This window comes from Conger conger, chromosome 2 (genome assembly GCF_963514075.1).
Source record: "Conger conger chromosome 2, fConCon1.1, whole genome shotgun sequence".
Taxonomy (NCBI): Eukaryota; Metazoa; Chordata; class Actinopteri; order Anguilliformes; family Congridae; genus Conger; species Conger conger.
The window spans coordinates 7,972,815-7,992,372 of record NC_083761.1 but is presented as its reverse complement, the minus strand read 5'-3'; the positions used below and the strand labels follow the sequence as shown (position 1 = coordinate 7,992,372).

Genomic DNA, 19,558 nt, shown 5'->3' with positions numbered 1-19,558 from the left:
ATGTAGTACCTTTACACACACTTGCAGAGCCGAGTGGACTACAGACTCATTCTAGGACCCTGATCACACACTCCCATTAAATATTATGGGTCCCAACCCATAGTTTAAGAGACACTGCCTGAAATGAACTTAAAATCAGCAGATATTGCAGCCCTCCAGGACTGGAGTTTCACACCCCTGGTCCACAGATACAGATAACTGAACAGGAATGCGCAGCAATATATTGGAAATATACAGTATATTCCAAATATAACGACAACATAATGAAAAATATCTTTCAAATATAGGTATTTAAAATATACATTAATTTGCCCAAATATTAGGAATGTTGCCATGCCTTGAAGATACTTTATTTTAAGTATGTTCAGTTGGCTCCATTCCATTCAAGAGACAAGCCATCCAATGGGTTTATGTGAAGACACTCCCCTATGACACCTAATTAGCCAATCAGAAGTGTGGGTGGATAACAGGACAGGCTGTGTGTGTTAGCATGCACTGGCTGGACCCTCTACACCAGGGGTCGGCAATCCTGGTCCTGGAGGCCAGTAATCGACTTTCTTTAATTGATCAATTAAGTGCTGAGTAACAACCCCGTGGCTCTCCAGGACCAGGGTTGCTGACCCCTGCTCTACACCAACCACCTCATCCCCATTTCAACGCCACGCCCATGTGCTGAGCCAGTCACCTTCAAGCGTATCCTAGCAACAACAGCATGTCAGCCGGAGAACATGGCCGCCATCCGCCGAGCTGGGGGGAGAGCAGAGCTGACCCCCCCCCAGCCGAAACAGGCCAGCCCGGGGTCAGCGTTCGTCCTGAACTCGCAGAGAAGGAGAACGTTTCTGGGGCCCGGCAGGGTAGTTCAGCGAATCCTGACCCACCCTTCCGTTCGACCAATCGCAGGCGAGCGCGCAGCAGGGGAACGTGGGACGTGGCCGAGAGGCAGTGACATCAGCCGGGGCGACGGAGCGAGGGAGCGATCAGGGCCGGGCCTGCCTGACGCGAGCTGAAGGGGGGCTGGATTCGAGCACCCTCGCTGCGTCATTACCCCCAACGCGCGGGTCCCGCTCCCACCGCGAGTGACGTCAACGAGGGCAGGGTAAATACCAGGGCCGCTCGACCCTCGGAGCTGACCGCGGGCGGCTCGGGAAAAAGAACGGCACCAATCACGGGAATCCGAACGGAACGCCGGGAATCCCGTGCAGGGAATTTTAATATGGGAATTTTTAATATGGGAGGTCTCTGCGGGGGTGAAGGAAGCGGCTCTCCCTTACCTGGCTCGGTGCAGTTTTTGGGGGTCGTTTCCTCTTCGGTGTCGTTGCTGTCGAGCTCCTGCAGGAGGCGCCGCTGGCCCCGCCCGTCCCGTCCGTCAGTCGTGTGGCTGGATACGTCATAACCTGCGGAACGAGACAGGCGCCCGTACTGTTGAAGGAGCGGCTCCCAATCTTTCCCGGCTCACCACAAAAATAATTCATAAAAACGTGTTTTCTGTGGCCCGCCTCACATTGACAAAGCAACTAGGGTAGAACTTTCAAATATTCGAATACAAACAGACATATTTCAAATATAACAGACAGGCAGAGCTCCACATCGCTCCAAAGATTATTATTGTTTTTGTTTATGGCTGCTCTACATGCGTAAAATGTAAAGATGGCCGCCGTACTTCCGCTCCAAATTTAGCTTAAAGAAAGACAGCACCTTGTCATCTTTCATAGAGTCATTTCAGTGCATGATAACGAGGAACAGGAGGGCTAAAAGCTTTTTGGGGCTTTCACTCCACCGTGGCAGGATGGGTGCGTGACTTCATGCGTTTGTCAACATCGCGTGCGAGGCTGCTCCATCTGGCGAAGCTCTGCACCGTCGAGACCGCGGCCTCCGTAACGTCCAGCTCACTAATTCGACGAACTCGGCGCGGAGTAACATGGCAACCGTGATATTTAGCGGCGTTTTATGAAGCAGGTGGCGGCGAACGCGGGGCCTTTCGCTGAGTGCAGCGGGTAATGAGCGTCGTAAATAATGGAGACGTAGCCGGCGTCCTGTTGGTGCGGTGAGGAGCTAATGGGCACGGGGTGTGAGGCGCCGGTGGAGGTGAGCGCTCACGGAGGGCGCTGCGTGGAGCGCTGATGCTCTCTGCTCTCCGCTCTCCGCCGCGTTCCGGTTACCAGGTTACGGCCGCCGTGGCGTGCTGATCAGCCAGACGTGCGTGCGGGGGGGGGGGCCTATTTGGCGGGCGGGGTGAGGCGGAATAAATGTGACATCATAATGTGCCATGGTTTAAAAAGCCCCCCCCCACCCCCATCCTTGTCATCTGCAGTGCTCCCCTCTCCTTCACATCACCTGAATCAAGAGTCCTGAGACCTTGGGTGTCTTGGTGGCGCAGCCTGTAGAGCACTAACTGCATGCTCATTGCGAGCCGCGACGTCGGCGGTTCGAATCCGACCGTCCGACATTTGTCGCATGTCTTCCCCTCTCTCTCGCTCCCATTCTTCCTGTCTCTCTATACTATATACTGTCCAATAAAGCTGAAAAAGGCCTAAAAAATATCTTTAAAAAACACAGACGCTCCTCCCCGACGCCCCCTCTAGCTCTGTCAATGGTTCTACTTTTCACCATTCAGGTGCACTGCGATTAATCCTTGGATTTACTTGAAAAATGCAATAACAATGGCTGCATGCAATATTGTTAAGTACACGTGACATCAGTTGATTACGTACTTAATCAGCTGAAGTCCCGTATGCTTTAGTAATACTGTGTGAACTCGTCTGTCCATAATCTGTCCAAGGCTGAGATCCAACCGTATCTCCACAAAGAAATGGCTGCAAAACACGCTAGAAATCCAGTCTGCATTGATCCCCCGCCCACCCTCTGTAATTCTGCTGCCGACTCCACAACTCCCCCCTCCATATTCCCCCGTCTGTTTATTTATACATCCTGTGGTCTGACCTTGAGGGATCGAAGTCCCACTAAAACTGGAGTTAGTTTCCTTCGTTTAAGGTTTATTTTTAGCGCCCGCATAGGCGTAATTGAGAGAGAGTGAGAGAGAGAGAGAGAGAGAGAGAGACGGGAAAGGTATCCACCAGATAAGCTGTCTGTGTTCATCTGAAAGCCTCAGGCACTTCCAAGCACATTTGAAGATTTACATACGGTACAACGACCTAAAGTTCACCGACGTTAGACCGACCGCAGGATGCTGCAGCTAGCGTGATGTTTCCCCCCCCTTTGCACTTCCTCTGTGTCCCCCACCCCACGTTTAAGAGGCATGCGCCTAGCCAAGCCATGAAGGGCTTGCACAAATCAAAACTAGTTTCTCCTGAGGGACCGCATCACCCCCTTTCCGATTAACCACTCCCGCGGAAATTAGCGCCTGCCTATTGCGGTCCTCTCTGGCTGTAATGGCATCACCTGGCCAGTGAGTCAGAAAGGAACACACGAGGAAATAAGTTACTATGGAGATGTGACCATGGAGGCCAGGGGCGGCGATGGCATGACACACAGACTAGCCCCCCCGTGAGGTTTGGGTGAGCCACACTGTCACACTGTCCTGTCCCACCCTGCCTGGGCCATCCAGCCACCACCACAAAGAGGATTAGGACCTGTAGCACAAACCCTGTAATGAAACAACTGCAGTTGCCCGAAATATCCCTGCCATGGGAAACACATGGGGAACTCTGTGTTGCTTTCCTTGTTGTTGAACCTGCACATTTTTTCACACAGAGGAGAAAAAAACGAAGCTCTGATTTTGTGCCCGAAGCTGAGCGTGTGGAGGAGTCTCCCCCCCTCCCTCCCTCCCTCCCTCCCTCCCTCCTTCCCTCCCTCCCTCTCTCCCCCCCTCCCTCCCTCCCTCCCTCCCGGTGAAGGGAGCCGTTTCAGCAGCGCAGCGTGGTCTCTGGCACGCAGCGCTCTTTTCCGAGAGTTCACCACGAGCGGCAAGCGGTCGTTAACGCCTCCGGAACGCCGCCTGTTCCAGGAATTTACCTCCGTCCGGCTCTCACACGCACGCGGGAACCGCCCCGCTTAGCCCAGGAAACCCGCTTCCCCGAAATCCGCTTCCCCCGAAAACCCGCCTCGCCGGGAACCCGGTTTCCCCGAAATCCGCTTCCCCCAAAACCCTCTTCGTCGGGAACCCGGTTCCCCAGCAAATTCGCCTCGTCGGGAGCCCGCCAGCCCCAAACACCCACCACGTGTCAAGGATGCCCAGCCATCCCGGTCCACTATGCCGATTGGCTGACGGGCCATTTGAAGTTGCCTATTGGCCAATGGTGTATGACATTTAGGGAATGAGAGGAGAAAGAAACCGTGGTACAGATGCAGGTTCCTATATGGGAATGAACGCATGCAAGCTCCCCACCGCGGATAATGAGAGGGGGTGCAGGGCAGAGGAAGGGGGGTGAAAACACACCCACAGCCCCCCCCCGCCCCAGGCCTAACTAACCCCATACTGTCAGCAATTAATGTGCCCCCATAAGGTCAGGGAGTATAATTAGGGGCTGTGTGTGTACCTGCCAGGCCTGATTGCATAGTTCATCATCATTAGCGGTACAGGTGCGAGGTCACTGGTGCGACTGGTGGGTCTTACTGGGGGGAGAGGTGTGGACTGGAAACACGGCACTTTCTATTGTTTGAGGTAACCTTTCGAAAACAGCTGATGGAATGTTAGCTACTTTGCCTGGAATTGAAAATTTGATATGAACGTGTCAGAACGTATTATGACCGCGGATATGCAGTGGAGACCGGGCTCCCTTCAGCGGCCTGTAGAGTAGTGGTTGAGGTACATGACTGGGACACGCAAGGTCGGTGGTTAGATCCCCGGTGTAGCCACAATAAGATCCGCACAGCCGTTGGGCCGTTGAGCAAGGCGCCCTTAACCCTGCATTGCTCCAGGGGGGGAATGTCTCCCGCTTAGTCTAATAAACTGTATGTCGCTCTGGATAAGAGCGTCTGCCAAAATGCCAATAATGTAAATGTAAACCAGGAACCCAAAACATCCCCCGTTTCGTGAGGGTAGCCAGCCGTGCCACCGCACAGAGCTCTGCGAGAGCAGAAAAATACGGAGCCAGGTTAAACTGCCGCTTTTCAGACAGACATCTCTCTGATCATTTACACATACAGAAAAGTCTATCGACCTCGGCTCGCAGGAACGGGATCAATCAACAGCGATCGATCGGACATGAAAGAATTTGACACCCCATTACTGAGTGTGTTTTTTTGCCTCGCAAAAATACATCATTTCTGTACACTTGTAGAGATGCAGGGGAATATGTGGGTAGAATATGCGTCTATGAAACTGTGCCCTATAGGTCCAATTATACATAAGAGGGCACCCACTGCCTCTCTTGTCTGGCACAGAGTATTAAACAAGATGTATAGCACGCCTGCTTTTGTGCTTAGGAAGGAATGCGTCTCATGCTATATATAAAACGTGCGAAGATAAGTGGCCTTTTAGAAGCGTGGCAACCTGTAAATGAACTCATTAGCGAGCTGTCTAAGGAGCTCCTCAGCGACTCCCCGTCTTTTGAAAAGGCGGATTATTCCGGAAACAGCGGGAATCCTGGCGACCGGCTTCCTCCGGAGCCTCTGACTGTTCTCGGTTCCCTGCACATTGTGCTATTACAAGGTACCAGACTCTCAAATCAGACGTGTAAAAAACAACACATAACCTGTCGTTTTTTAACAAACCTCCAGGTCAAGTTAAGGTCAAATTATTTTAGGTACTTTCGACACAGTCTGTGTCAAGAAGTCTCCCTTTTTGTAACATATACGTTGTATATTTGTGATACAAAAGTTGTATCTTTGACACACAATCTGTGTGTTGAAAGTAACACACAAATAGGACGTTGGATATTCACACATCCTTTCTGAGAGTGCAGTATAGCACAACCTTAATAAAAACAACAGTGTCGGTTGTGTCAAGCCAAAAGCAGTTGTCAAAAGAGAATTAAAGTATGTTATGACTGTAAGCCATCTTCCCATTTCAGTAAACTGACCCTCATTAGTGTCCCAGGAGAAAGGGTGAGAGGCGATATGACCCTTCAAGCAGGCAGTCTCCACCAATACAGACAGTTACTCAGCCCCAGTGCATGAGGGGAAAGGCACTGCGCTGGGTTGCCTATAAATCCGATGCCTGATCGACGTTGCAACGTTGCGAGTCACTCTGGATACGTACGTCTGCGAATTGAATGTAACGCACAACACTCCAAGTGTTCATTCAACTCCAACAGAGTACATAATGCGTTCAAGAGTGGATTTGACACTGAACGTTTTACTGTGTGGAATGTAGCCCGTTGCTGCATAGACAATAATGCACAGAAAAATATTTAGTGTTAACTCGACTATGATATTGTACATTTTACTCTGATGTAGCACATTTCTATCCCTTGTGGCCCCGTAGAAACACTTGATGTTGAATTAGAACTCAATATCCTGCTGTGTAGCACTTTATGAAAATGTGCAAGAGCGATATCTACCTCAAAGCGAAGAGGATCCCAATACAGTATTTTTGAAAAATGGAACAGATAATTATTCTGTGATCATAGTTCTGGAACAACGATATTTATTCAGAGAGTGCACAAGTGCTTGTGAAAGGGCAGTTTTGAGAAGCATTCTGCTACCCTTATACAATTCTCTACTAATAAAAAAACTGACATACATGGATTGAAATACATTTGCACAGGTAGGCTTCAGTATCATTACAAATGACAAATAAAAGAATCATTTTGATCATACTGACTAATGACTCTTAAGCCTATTGGCTAAGGTGCTTGACTGGGTTAGTGGTTCAAGCCCCAGTGTAGCCACAATAGGATCCACACAGCTGTTGGGTCCTTGAGCAATGCCCTTAACCCTGCATTGCTCCAGGAGGGATTGGCTCCAGCTTAGTCTAATCAACTGTAAGTTGCTTTGGATAACTAAAAAACTGGAATAATATAATAATATCATGAAAAGAAGCCACCCCATCCCCGCACAGTTACAGCACTGTCAGTCTTAGAATCATCCTTGAGTTGAATTAACGCTGGATACTTCACTCTGTAACACGCCCTAATTTGCCAGGCTTTGCGAGTTTGAATCTTCATTAAAAAACAAAACCTCTGAAAGAGCTGTTTATGTAATAACAGCGAGATATACATTAATATTTAATCAACCCCAAGCTGCAATCTGCGACATCGATCTCTAAAAATACAATGCTCTAAGAGCTGTGGTTTTGAGAGAAGCAGTCTCACAGCTGAACATTGATTTCATTTACTCGGCTTTTTTTCTTCCTGCTTCAGCGATGAAAAGACATCCCTTTGTGTACGGAGATGAACTTGACACCGACGAGACCCAAAATTAGGTCCCCCTTCCCCTTTCACTGGCAGCCACAGAGTGGTTTTGCTCCCCCCACACAAACACAGAGGCCACTTCAGCTCAACAAGCAATTCCCCGGGTCTGTGTGTTTCTGAGTCCAGTCTGATTGCTTTGGAGTTATCCTTGTACTCTTTAAAGAAGGTGCCTGGCTTATGACTCATTTGTGGACTTTGGGCATATGTATATATATATATATATATTTATTAATTAAAATGATTGTTTTTCTTGCCGAGGCTCTGATTTTTGGCTCGGTATCAGAAACAAACACAGGCGCCTGAGCTGATGAGTCTGCTCCAGAGATGAAAACGCGGGCGCTCTCTCTGATCTCAGCGCTGGGAGTTTCACATCAGTCCGCGCAGCTGAAGGAGACGCACAGACAGCCAGATGGCGCATCTGGCGCATCCAGCCCCTGGTGTGGGAGGCAAGAGCTGTGCCCTGTGGATGGATTCCCGGGCATACCGAACACATTAGAGCACCCTGCCGGCCAATGGGACGCACGGAATAAGGGGTTACAGTCGGCGGCAGAGTAGCAGCTGTCTCACGGGTCAAAAGGTCAGAGGTCGTGAGTGACATCACAGCACCCCGCCTGTGATGTCACCGCTGCCCGTCCAGTTCAGGGGTTGAGCTGGCACACTCTCAGAAACAAAGGTGCCTAAAAATGCTGGGGCGATACCCTCCACGTACATTAAATGGTACCCCTAGCCAGCAATATATAATTAATTTGTGCCTCTTTTGCTTGGAAAATGTACTCATTTGTACTCATTTGTGCCCATAGATAACGTTATTATTTTCATCAATTCCATGAGCTCTGCCATGAGTCTGTGTGTTTTTGCTCTTTTATTATTATTGCTACTTTCATGGTACATTTGGGAAATTTGATCCAAAGATGTACCTCCACTGGCGCTCAGAGGTGCAGTCTGCAGAGTGAATGGGAGGCGCAGTATACGGGTAACACGCGCTAGCACGCGCCCACCCTTATCAATGGAGGACTCTGCGGCTATAGGGGACAGCCCATTTAAAATAGGGGGAACGTAAAAAAAAGTATTTAAGCTGACAACAAAGACAGGGCTGTGTGTATAACAGTGGAGAATCCCCTGTTTCACTGTCAGAGGGCCATGCTCCTCCAGACAGGAAAAAAGGATCTCAATGATTGTCAGATCTCAGTGGCAGAGAATGCCTGTTTTCCAACATTGACGGAAACTTCTGGAACTTAGAAAATGATCACAAAAAGAGCTTTTTTTAAAGTACCAACTTGTAGTGTGTAGAATGACCCAATCACAAAAGATGTGTGGAATACATTTTTCCATTCCATTTGTACAAATATACAAATATAGGTGTATTACAACGACAGGCCTCTATAGAGCCACTGGCGCTAAAGGCTTAAAAGTAAAAAGCACTCAACATATGCACCCCTTAAAATGCCATGCGGAACGCCATTTAGGGATTAAATAGCACCAAGAGCCGAGTTTGAGCCCATGTCAAATGAAGTTCAAAACCACCTGCCCGTTGCCCACAGACGCCCTGAGCCGGGAGTGTGTTTTCCCCTCACTCTTTGATTCAGCTTCAAAAACCTACGCCGGGCGGCGCGGGGGTGTCGGTTTCACACACTCCCATGAAGCACTGCTGCGCGTCACTGAACCGCACAGGCGAGCCGGCAGCCCTCCTGCCCCCCCGTTCCCCATTCAAGCACGATACAGTCAGCCGCAGCGTCATAAATCAAACCGCTAATGCGGATGTTTGAGGTTTTCTATATTTAGTCGGGTAAAGAATGTAGGACATCCCCCCTCTATTTGCTTCCCTGAGCTCTGCCCCCCCGGAAAGACATAGAATAATAACACCCCCCCCCCCCTTATACCCGTGTCAGGACCAGAGGAAAGCGGCACACCTTAAAAGAGAAAGCCCCACCTTCGTCACACCAAGAGCGAATTAATTCAGCCTTCCTACGTTTAGGTCTTGGGCATTTCAGAAAGGTTGCTTGCTCTCACTCTTACAAAAAAAAAGGTTCTGAAAGGGTTCTTTGGCTTGATTCCATAGAATAACCCTTTTTAGTTATTTATGGAACCCTATATCACTGGTTGTAAGTGTGAAAGCTCCCAGATTTTGTTCAGCTTCAGCTAAATCTGCTTCAGCCTAAATGTGTCCACCAATTAAATAATGGGCATCTTCATCTACCTAATACAGAAACACTGTGCCACACACTAAAAATATCACTTGTACACGCGACGCAAGAATTACTGCAATTCTCAAGTGCCATTTATTCTATACTGTATAAATAGTTTCCTCAGAAACAGCTCACAGTTGACATCAATGACGAGAGAAGAGCACAAATATGTAGTGTTGAATCCATAAACCATTTACTTGAACGTAGGAGACAGGTCAATTCAAACTAAAGAAACTAAAAAAAAAAAAACATTAAAAACAGGGAGAAAAAAAAGATAAACAAACTTAAATTTAAAAGATGATCTTCAGGGCTTTAAAATGGCCGCTGTGTGACTTCCTGTCCACTGGAACACTGACAGGTGTGGGCAGGGAGAGGCATGATGGGAACAGGCAGCGACAGGGATCTCATCGCGGCCCTCAGGGTTAACTGAGCCCGGCACTGGGAAGGAGGCAGCACTTGTTTTGTTTAGACAGGAATTTACAAGAGAGGCTGGACACAGCATGAGCCCAAAGGAAAATGTTTGTTTTTTGCCTTTCTCCAGAAAAGCGGATTTTACTGAAGGAACACGGTGGTGGTTGTGTGTTCGTGTGTGGCGGGGGGGGTTGATCCTCACCAATAATTATCTCTGCTAAGCAGTGCTAAGCGTCTCTCGCCCTGTTTCTGTAAGGGGGCAATAACAATGGCAGATACTCTGCAAACAGATTTAAATGTCAAGCCTTTGCACTCATAATGTGCTATGAGGACCAATTCTATTTTCTTTTTCGATTAAAATGTGTTTGTTCTTTTCCACACAGCCACAAGTGCCTATATCAGCACACGTTCACTGCGGCTAAATTATTCACAGTCTGGAATTTCCACACCGTGAAATCACCAACCATACTGGCAGAATGGGAACACCAGGCGAAGATACATGACAGGGACCCGGAAGGTTGGTGGTTCAAACCCGGTGGTAGACATGATAAGATCTACACAGCTGTTGGGACATTGAGCGAGGCCCTTAACCACACATTGCTCCAGGGGGGATTGTCCCTTGCTTAGTCTAATCAACTGTAAGTCGCTTTGGATAAAAGCTTCAGCTAAATAACATATTATTGTTATTATTAATTATATGCAGATAGAACTGACATGGGAGAGAAACATGGCTCTAGGTGCCTGTTTAAAACACGAGAACAAACGCTCATCTATTCATTGGAGAAATGCCTCTTAATTCACTTACACTGGCTTGCAAATGGTCCGTACAATTGGAAATGTAATTGTGTTGAACAAAGTTAACAGTATGGGCTCAGGGATTGCAGTAGGTTAGCAATTGGCTGCCTGTCTCCAAATTCAGGGAATGGATTGAGCATTTGTCTAATGGAGAATGATAAACAGTTTGTGGAGACATCGGGGATGAACAGATGCCTGGCTGAGAGAGCACCACATGGCAGGACTTTCTTCCCATGCCAGCACGCAGAATCACAGCTCAATCACAGCTCAGCACTCCCAGTGCCCAGTACGCGCTGCCAATCACAACTCAGCACTCCTCAGCACCCAGTACACTCAGCCAATCACATCTCAGCACTCCTCAGCACACATAATGCTTGACCAATCACAGCTCAGCACTCTCTGTACACAGAAGACGCAACCAATTACAGCTCAGCACTACCAGCACACAGAAGGCTTAACCAATCATAGCTCAGCACTACCAGAACACAGAAGACTCAACCAATCACAGCTCAGCGCTACCAGCACACAGAAGGCTCAACCAATCACAGCTCAGGGCTGCATACCTGGATTCAGTCCCATGAGAGCAGTACTTGAACTAATCCAGCCTAACCCTGTATCTGTATGAATAGACTATTGTTTTTAAGTGCTAAGTGTAGAAAACCCTACACTTGCAGAAATAAAGTGACAGTGGAGGTACATTTTTGCTCTTCAAGGATCAAATTTCACAACTGTACCCTGAAAGTAGTAATGTTCTCTTCGGATACAAGCACGTTTTCCAAGCAAATAAAGTACAATATTATAATTAGATACTGCCGGTCAGGGATACAATTTTATGTACCGATAGGGCACCATCCCAGCGACAAGCATTTGTACCTTTTTAGACACTTTTAAATAACTATATTTCTGAGAGTGCAGTGATGTGCTCTCTCACCAGAACCTCTTCTCGACACTGGTCTGAGAGCACTGTGTGGGTGTAAAAACATCTTGTCGAGCGTGCCGGAGATCCTCAGCTCTGCGTGTCCCCGGTCACTTCCGCTCTTCCGGATAGGCCGGTCACGGACCGCGCTCAACGCCTGATGCTCAGGTTTGTCGCCCCACTTTACAGGCTGAGAAAATAACACGTTTTATTCCAGAGCCAGGAATTTTCACCAAACCTTCCCTAATTGCGTCTCTGCCTGTTTCCAGGGCGGTGAAGCACAGCTTTATCGCAGGGCTGGAGACAACCGAGCTGGGCTGCTATACCTCGTTCCCCCCTTTCTGCCCCTGGGGAAGGCAGAGGGGTGGGGCAGACTAAATCACCCAATGCTCATATTCATTAATCAGCTTGAGTATGATATAGCTGCAGGTTTTACAGTGGACTATTTTTTTGGCTTGTCTCAACAGAGTAAGCCTTTTTAGGTCTTTATGGAACCCTCTACCATAGGTGTGAAGTGTGACAGTTCCCAGACAAAGAACCAATTTTCGCCTACAAAGAAAACCCTTATTCTTCTTCTATGGAACAACAGGGTTGCATCTTTGGAACCGTTTTCTTTCAGTGAAAAAGGAATATTTCAGATTATGCTCGTTTGATTCAGTTTGTGTGATTGATGTGATCCAGATTACATTTTTATCAAGCGTTCAACAATCAGCACTGCGTTTTCCTCCTGTAGGATTTCTTAGGAATGGTCGTGTCGACAGCAGATTTCACTCGGACCTGAGAAAAGCTGTTTAGCCTCTCTAAAGGACAAGGGAATAAGTTATTTAGGACTGGTTCTAATAACTAAGGGGCTCCACTGTTCATTGGGGCAGCCTGTAGCATAGTGGCTAAGGTACGTGACTGGGACACGGAAGTTTGGTGGCTCAGGCCTCAGCGGTAATAAGCTGTTGGGCCCTTGAACAAGGCCCTTAACCCCACATTGCTCCGGGGGGGGCTGATCTCTGCTTAGTCTAATCAACTGGAAGTCGCTTTGAATAAGAGCGTCAGCTAAAGAACAAATTGTTATTACAAATGCCTTTTGATCCACTGGAAAGCAAACGGTTCATTTAAGCGCAAATGTAATAACGTTGAACAAAGTTAAGAGGAGGGGCTTAGGGATTGGAGTAGGTTAGCAATTGGGCCACAAACCTCCAAATTCATCTTTGCTACAGGGAATGGATCACAGTGAAAAGTAAATCGTAATAAGGTATTTAGTACTTGTTCTGGTGATTGAAGGGCTCCACTCGGAAACCAGACAATTTTCTCACAAATAATTTCTGCAGCCTTGGTACAGTACAGGGGAGGATTGTCTCCTGCTTAGTCTAATCAACTGTATGTCGCTCTGGATAAGAGTGTCTGCCAAATGCCAATAATGTAATGTAATGTAACAGTAGGTAATTTCGTACTTCTAACGGTCAAGAGAGGAATAGCAGCAACAACCAGCTTCAAACCACAACACTGTTTATCCCTCCCCCTTCTCTGTGAACACGCTGACGTTGAAACGCCATTGGCTGTGGCAATTAGAACCAATTTTCAACCAATGAGCTTGGGTTATTGTACAGTTATACAATGTTTTGGTTCAGAGTGTTGGGCCATCAACTATATATTCTGAAACCCGAATTTAAGGACTATGAAGACAGACAGAGGGTGAGTCAACATGTCAGTGAGCCTTTTTCAATGATTGGAAGGGATGTGCAATGGTCTTGTAACAATGTTTTAACACAAAAATCTGACATATTGTACCTTTAACAGGAGTAGCTCAGGGATTGGGCCGTCAACCTCCAAATTCACCTTTGCTACAGGGAATGGATCACAGTGAAAAGTGAATTGTAATAAGGTATTCAGTACTGGTTCAGACCAGACCATTTTCTCAGAATCAAGTAGGATCTTGGCCAGCCATGAGAACCATGGCATTTCTGCAGCCTTTCATTAAATATCAAAACAATCCCAGGACTGTGCCTTTTATTTCAATACCCACCAGGCTCCATTCCGACTAGACAATGCACAACTAAAGGCATTTAGCTTGGGCTTTGGTAGCTTCACATAGCCTGGATTGAGTGTTTCCTCTTCATATAGTCTTGTGAAAACAACAACAACAACAACAACAACCAAGGCAAATAAATAATTTAGGGAAGCTTTTCCATTATTAGCAAGCACACTGCTTAGAACAGCATTGGCATAAATGTTCAAAGCGCCTGAAGCCAATTACCAGCTGAATATAAATATGTTGCACATGTAAACAGAACCGCCAATACAAGAAAGAGAGGATTCCTTAATGGACTGAAATGTACTGCGAGGGCGATAACAGGCCGTCAGCCAAACAGTCCCCTGATAACTTCCAGCTTCGGAAGGATTGAGGCACGGATGTCCTTATTGGAGGAACAGTAACCCGCACGTAACAACGCGCAACAGCTCCAGCCCCATTCAACAGAAGTGCGGCTGAAACTCGCGAACATGGTTAATTGTTTATGGCGAACTCCAAATAGATTGTACAACGTTCTGAAGTTTTCTTATGTTTTATTCCTATGTCATTTCTAGTCAACAGCCCTTTGCAGATAATTTTACCGTGTATTTCCAGCGATTCCAACGATGTAAAGACCAAACCAAACCGCGACTTCATCAACGACGCATGACTTGAACCTGGCACTGTCCAGGTATACATTTGACCATTTTAGAGTGAACCGAAATAAAATAACGATGACACCACGTAAAACAACCTCTATGATATTAAATTACAATCATAACAATTCGAACTTTATGTGAAGTCAATATCATGTTGAGTAGTATAGGCTACATTCTGGGCTCACGGGAAAAAGGGGTGATGTCACGCGCACGTTTGTACCGTGAAACCAAAACATACCCTTGGCGATGAATTTCGCGATTTAGAGCTGAGCGCGCAGAATCGGATGCACTTATCGCAATACCTAAAGCATATCACAGCCAACATTACCCAGATATTCGCGTGACGAGAGCCAGCGCAATGTGTGTAATATGATCGCCGTACGGTTAGAAATATGCATATTAAAACGGCAAGTATAGGTCCACAATTGCTGTAATAAAACATCAAATGAACAAAAAACTAAACTTTAACAATCATTCGCCCCTCTAAATATGCAACCCCGCACCGTGGCATGGGCAGCTGTTGAGGTTTGCCCGAAGCTAAAAGCTCACCTGAATTATCAGCCAGCAAGGAAAACCCCGACACGACCGAGAGCAAAAATCCCATAAAGCACATCTGGACCAGAAGCAACTCCTTTCGCCTTTTCCTCCTCGCTTTGATCTTCTTCTGGGTCAGCATCACTTGCAGCGGCCGAGTGCGATTTCGGACAGCAGGACACATCCTGCCGGCGACTGCCTCACCCATCTAGATACCAGCCCGCAATAAGAAAAAAATCTTTGCAGGAAAAAAATGGGCAGCGAAGCAAAACCAAAGATTTGAGCAGAGCCTACAGCAGGGTAGGAAAAGTTTTTATCGCGGAAAAGGTGGGAACGCAGTCGGCGTAAATACGTCAGCTGTCGGTCTGTTCGTGTTTGATGGTATAGATGTTTCCTCCCTATGTAATTTTAAAATGTGATATTGTACAATAACGCTGAAGGCGGAAGCAGAGCTCCATGGATGTGTCAGGTTGGTGCCAACTCTTGAGCGGCACGATTTGCTCTGAGGTGCTGGATGTTGTACTGAGAAAGGGTGAGAGAGAAAGAGAGAGAGAGAGAGAGAGAGAGAGAGAGAGAGAGAGAGAGAGAGAGAGAGAGAGAGAGAGAGAGAGCTGCAAAGACGTATACAAATTGATACAGTACATCTGTTTGATAGCTCTTGAGAGAGAGGAAAGAAGAATCATTTTGAAACGCAGAAATATACGCCTATCACTGCCCTCTTCTGGAAAAAACAACACACAGTAGTGATGCAGACATTTGCAGGGGAACAGAATTATTTAAATGAAATATTTTTTGGAATAGTGAATTTGGTCTCCCACTTCACGTTGGCTCACGTCCCGCAAATATATAGGCTAACCAAAAATAAATAAATAATATAATTTTAACTACTTAACCCACAAACAAGTCCAGAATTTAATTGCTAAAAATACGTAGAAATCCACCCTGAAGACCCAGATACAGCAATGCAGGTAGTCCAGTTATCGAAGTGATTAATCACCCAATACCTTCAGCTGGTACTACAAAGCACACCGACATTTCAAAGAAAGCCTTTAGAGAAAGCTCTCCCCTCGTTAGCCAGAAACTGCTGTCTTTAGCTGACTTTCTGTATGGCTAGGGCACTTGAAATGGAAATGATGCTCATATGCTGTTTTAGTAAACAGTTTACAGTCGCTTATTCCAAATATAGCAAGGCATGAAACTAAGGCAGATGGTGCCTTTGAAACATTCCCCTCTACTTACAAGCACGGCTTATTTCTGTGAGAATATAATAAGTGTGATGTCTGTTGTACAATTGTGCGATTGTAATTCCATAGTAAAATCTATAATACTGCCTGTAAACCGCATACTTTTTAAAGGTTGGCTTGACCGTTGTAATCTGTATTATGGGACCGTGCCATTGATACTTGAGTTTGAATAGAGAGCATAAAATTGATACATTTTTAGAAGTGGTTTTTGGATTTCATATTTGGATAGCTGAACGATTGATTAGATAGTTGATGCGTGGGTTCTGAATTGCAGTTGCATAATATTTGATGCCAATTGATAAGACGGTATTGTTGTTATTACTTAGATGTTAGACAGTTTATTAACCCTTTATTAAGCATTTTCAATAGTTGTAGAGGTAGTGAATAGTGGAAAGATGCACAGAGCAGTCAATCTTAGCCTGATAAAACTGACTATGGTTTTCACTGAAAGAGAAAAAGTACCTGAACAAACAGAAGGGAACAAACGAAATAAGAGAAGGTTTAAATATAGATGCATCAGCAGGATGTTAGAGAGGGAGAGGGAGACAGAGAGGGAGAGAGAAAGACAGAGAGAGAGGGATGTCAGAGAGAGGGAGGGAGAGACAGAGAGAGAGGGAGGAGAGAGAGGGACAGAGACAGAGTGAGAGGGGGATGTCAGAGACAGAGAGAGGAGAGGGAGGAGAAAGAGAGGTAGAGACAGAGGGAGGAGAGAGAGAGGTAGAGACAGAGAGAGAGGGACAGACAGAGAGAGAGAGAGAGAGAGATGTGGGATTTGTGCGTGTGATTCTGCCGCACTGGGCCTGGCCCACTAATGACAGACTCAGCAGGCAGGCATGAGACCTTCCCTGACTGTGGCTGATTGAGGTGAAAGGCTATGACCTTTGACCCCCCACCCCCCTCATTTTCCAGAGGATGAATGGCCGGAAGCCCAGTGCATGAATTACAGTGGTTACAGCAGGAATATTTTGGCGCATAACAGACAAAGAAGAAAAGCCTTTTCACCAGGAAAGGGACATCCCTGCAAGCCTTGTCACCCCATTATTTTCTGTCTTTCGTTGTTTTTGTGCGGTTGTCTGTGCTCGTCCGAAGCGGGCTACGCTCATTAATAAGGCGCCGTCCTCGAAGGTAGCGTGGAGTGAAAGAGTCGGATCAGGTTTTTTTCTCGACACGCTGGTGGCGATGGCGCCGAACGCAGCCCTGAAAAGCGCGGAGGCAGGCACACGCAGTGACACGGCTCCGGGGCGGAAGAGTGTGGCGTAATGAATCAGATCACCAGATTACAGATGGCCTCAGGACCCCGGCACATAGCAGCGGATTGGGCTTAATCTCCGTCTCGCACCGATTCAGGACCTCAAAAATCGAATCAGCCGGATTATCGCATCAGAAAATCTCTCTTTTTTTTTTTTTTTTTTTTTTTGGGAGGGCGGTGGGCGTTGAGGAAATTTACATAGCGAATTTCACTCTATTTTTAAAAGCTGCTTTACATGGGAGTAAAATCCCTTTTTTCCGCAAAAGAATCAATCATTTGGACATTGATGTAATAATCACAGGAACGTGCCGGCTCATTTAATGGCGTCGGCAGGCTTTGTTGTAGGCAATATCCTGCAAATTCCGGGCTTATTATATTATTCCTCGCTCCACGAGTGTTCATCCCGATGTTCAGAGCTGTGGAATTGCCTTTGGTAGTGTACACATAAGATACATCACTCGCTAACGGTATGCAACCTTCCCATTCCAATGATCTGTGCCTGCTTATTTCCCTTCTATACTTGCATACATTGCTGGTCATTATGGATATCGGGACGAGATGGAATTATTTTCCTTGTACGTTTACCAATGCGTGGAACAGCTTGTCAGGCTACGCAACGCAGGCAAAGTCTGTTTTTATCTGTGAATTTGGCACCCAGATGTGGGGCAGAGTATATCCAACTCCCACCCCGATTTAGAGCAGCCATTCGTCTGCAGCCGCAGCTGTGTGCATGCTTACACACCGCTGCCAGTGTGGGCGTGAGGGCCTCCGCAGGTCTCCTCCGAGACACGCGCCGTCGCCAGCTGCTTCTTTACACATCGCAGACCCTGGTTAGACTCGCACAGAGTGGAGTCAGAGGAGGACCTTTCATTTCACTGCAATCGTCTACATCGCCTGATCGACCAGCAGGGGTCACTAGATACTGAATCTACATGGCCTGGTCGACCAGCAGGGGTCACTAGATACTGAATCTACATCGCCTGATCGACCAGCAGGGGTCATTAGATACTGAATCTACATTGCCTGATCGACCAGCAGGGGTCAATAGATACTGAATCTACATCGCCTAAACAACCAGCAGGGGTCATTAGATACTGAATCTACATTGCCTGGTCGACCAGCAGGGGTCACTAGATACTGAATCTACATTGCCTAAATAACCAGCAGGGGTCATTAGATACTGAATCTACATTGCCTGGTAGACCAGCAGGGGTCACTAGATACTGAATCTACATCACCTGATCGACCAGCAGGGGTCATTAGATACTGAATCTACATCGCCTGATCGACCAGCAGGGGTCACTAGATACTGAATCTACATCGCCTGATCGACCAGCAGGGGTCACTAGATACTGAATCTACATCGCCTGATCGACCAGCAGGGGTCATTAGATACTGAAGCTACATCGCCTGATCGACCAGCAGGGGTCATTAGATACTGAATCTACATCACCTGATCGACCAGCAGGGGTCATTAGATACTGAATCTACATCGCCTGATCGACCAGCAGGGGTCACTAGATACTGAACCCATGAAAGGCATTGTGCCCCAGAGCTTTGTGCCATGAAAGCCTCCCATTCCCCGGGCGACATGATCACCAATTGCATCTTTCCCTCTGGCGTTACCGGCACGCCATTACCCACACCTGGTACAGGCGCGGTCCAGATTCGATCTCAGGCCGTCAGCCTTAACCGAATGAGTCACCCAGCAGCCCTGAACCTGCGGGCATTTAAATACAGGCTGGACATAGTGCTGGATGCTCTCGAGAGAGCTTAGAGAGGTCTGTATTCATTATGCACATGTTATGCATCTCAGAGCCCATCTTATGCCGAGTGACTGACACAGATTCAGATTCAGTGCCGTCTGTACCAGCAGCAAGGGTACAACACCAGCGCTCTGACTAGGAATCAGTTGCTCCTGATGAGCTGGTTGGTACCTTGCCTGGCAGCCGTCCACTGTTGGTGTGTGAGTGGTGTGTGTGGGAATGGGTGAATGAGAGGCATCGATTGGAAACAGCTTTGGATAAAAGTGCTATATACTGTAAATGCAGTCCATCTACCGTTTAGCAAGCTCGGTTCCATATGTACTGTACAACCGCACTGCTGTGGGAAAGGTTGTTCTTGTGTTTCAGTGCTCTATCGCTGACCGCAGTGCATTGTGGTCCAGGATGGTCGAGTTCGTGTCGGTGGCGCCATGACTGGGGTGTGAGCAGGCCGCTCCTCCTGTCTTGTCCTTTTGATTGGCTCAG

General features: G+C 47.2%; 1 protein-coding gene across 1 annotated transcript in view; it reads right to left on the bottom strand.

Moving 5' to 3' along the window:
* Positions 1 to 15,024, bottom strand: part of LOC133114395 (sodium/potassium/calcium exchanger 3-like) — an 81,475-nt gene extending 66,451 nt beyond the window's left edge. Inside the window, exons 1-2 of the mRNA XM_061223733.1 lie at positions 14,832 to 15,024; positions 1,272 to 1,394 (exon numbers count right to left, since the gene is read on the bottom strand). Of these exons, the coding sequence (XP_061079717.1) occupies positions 1,272 to 1,394; positions 14,832 to 15,024 (316 nt within the window). The remainder of the gene's footprint in view (positions 1 to 1,271; positions 1,395 to 14,831) is intronic.
* Between the last annotated feature and the right edge of the window lie 4,534 nt (positions 15,025 to 19,558).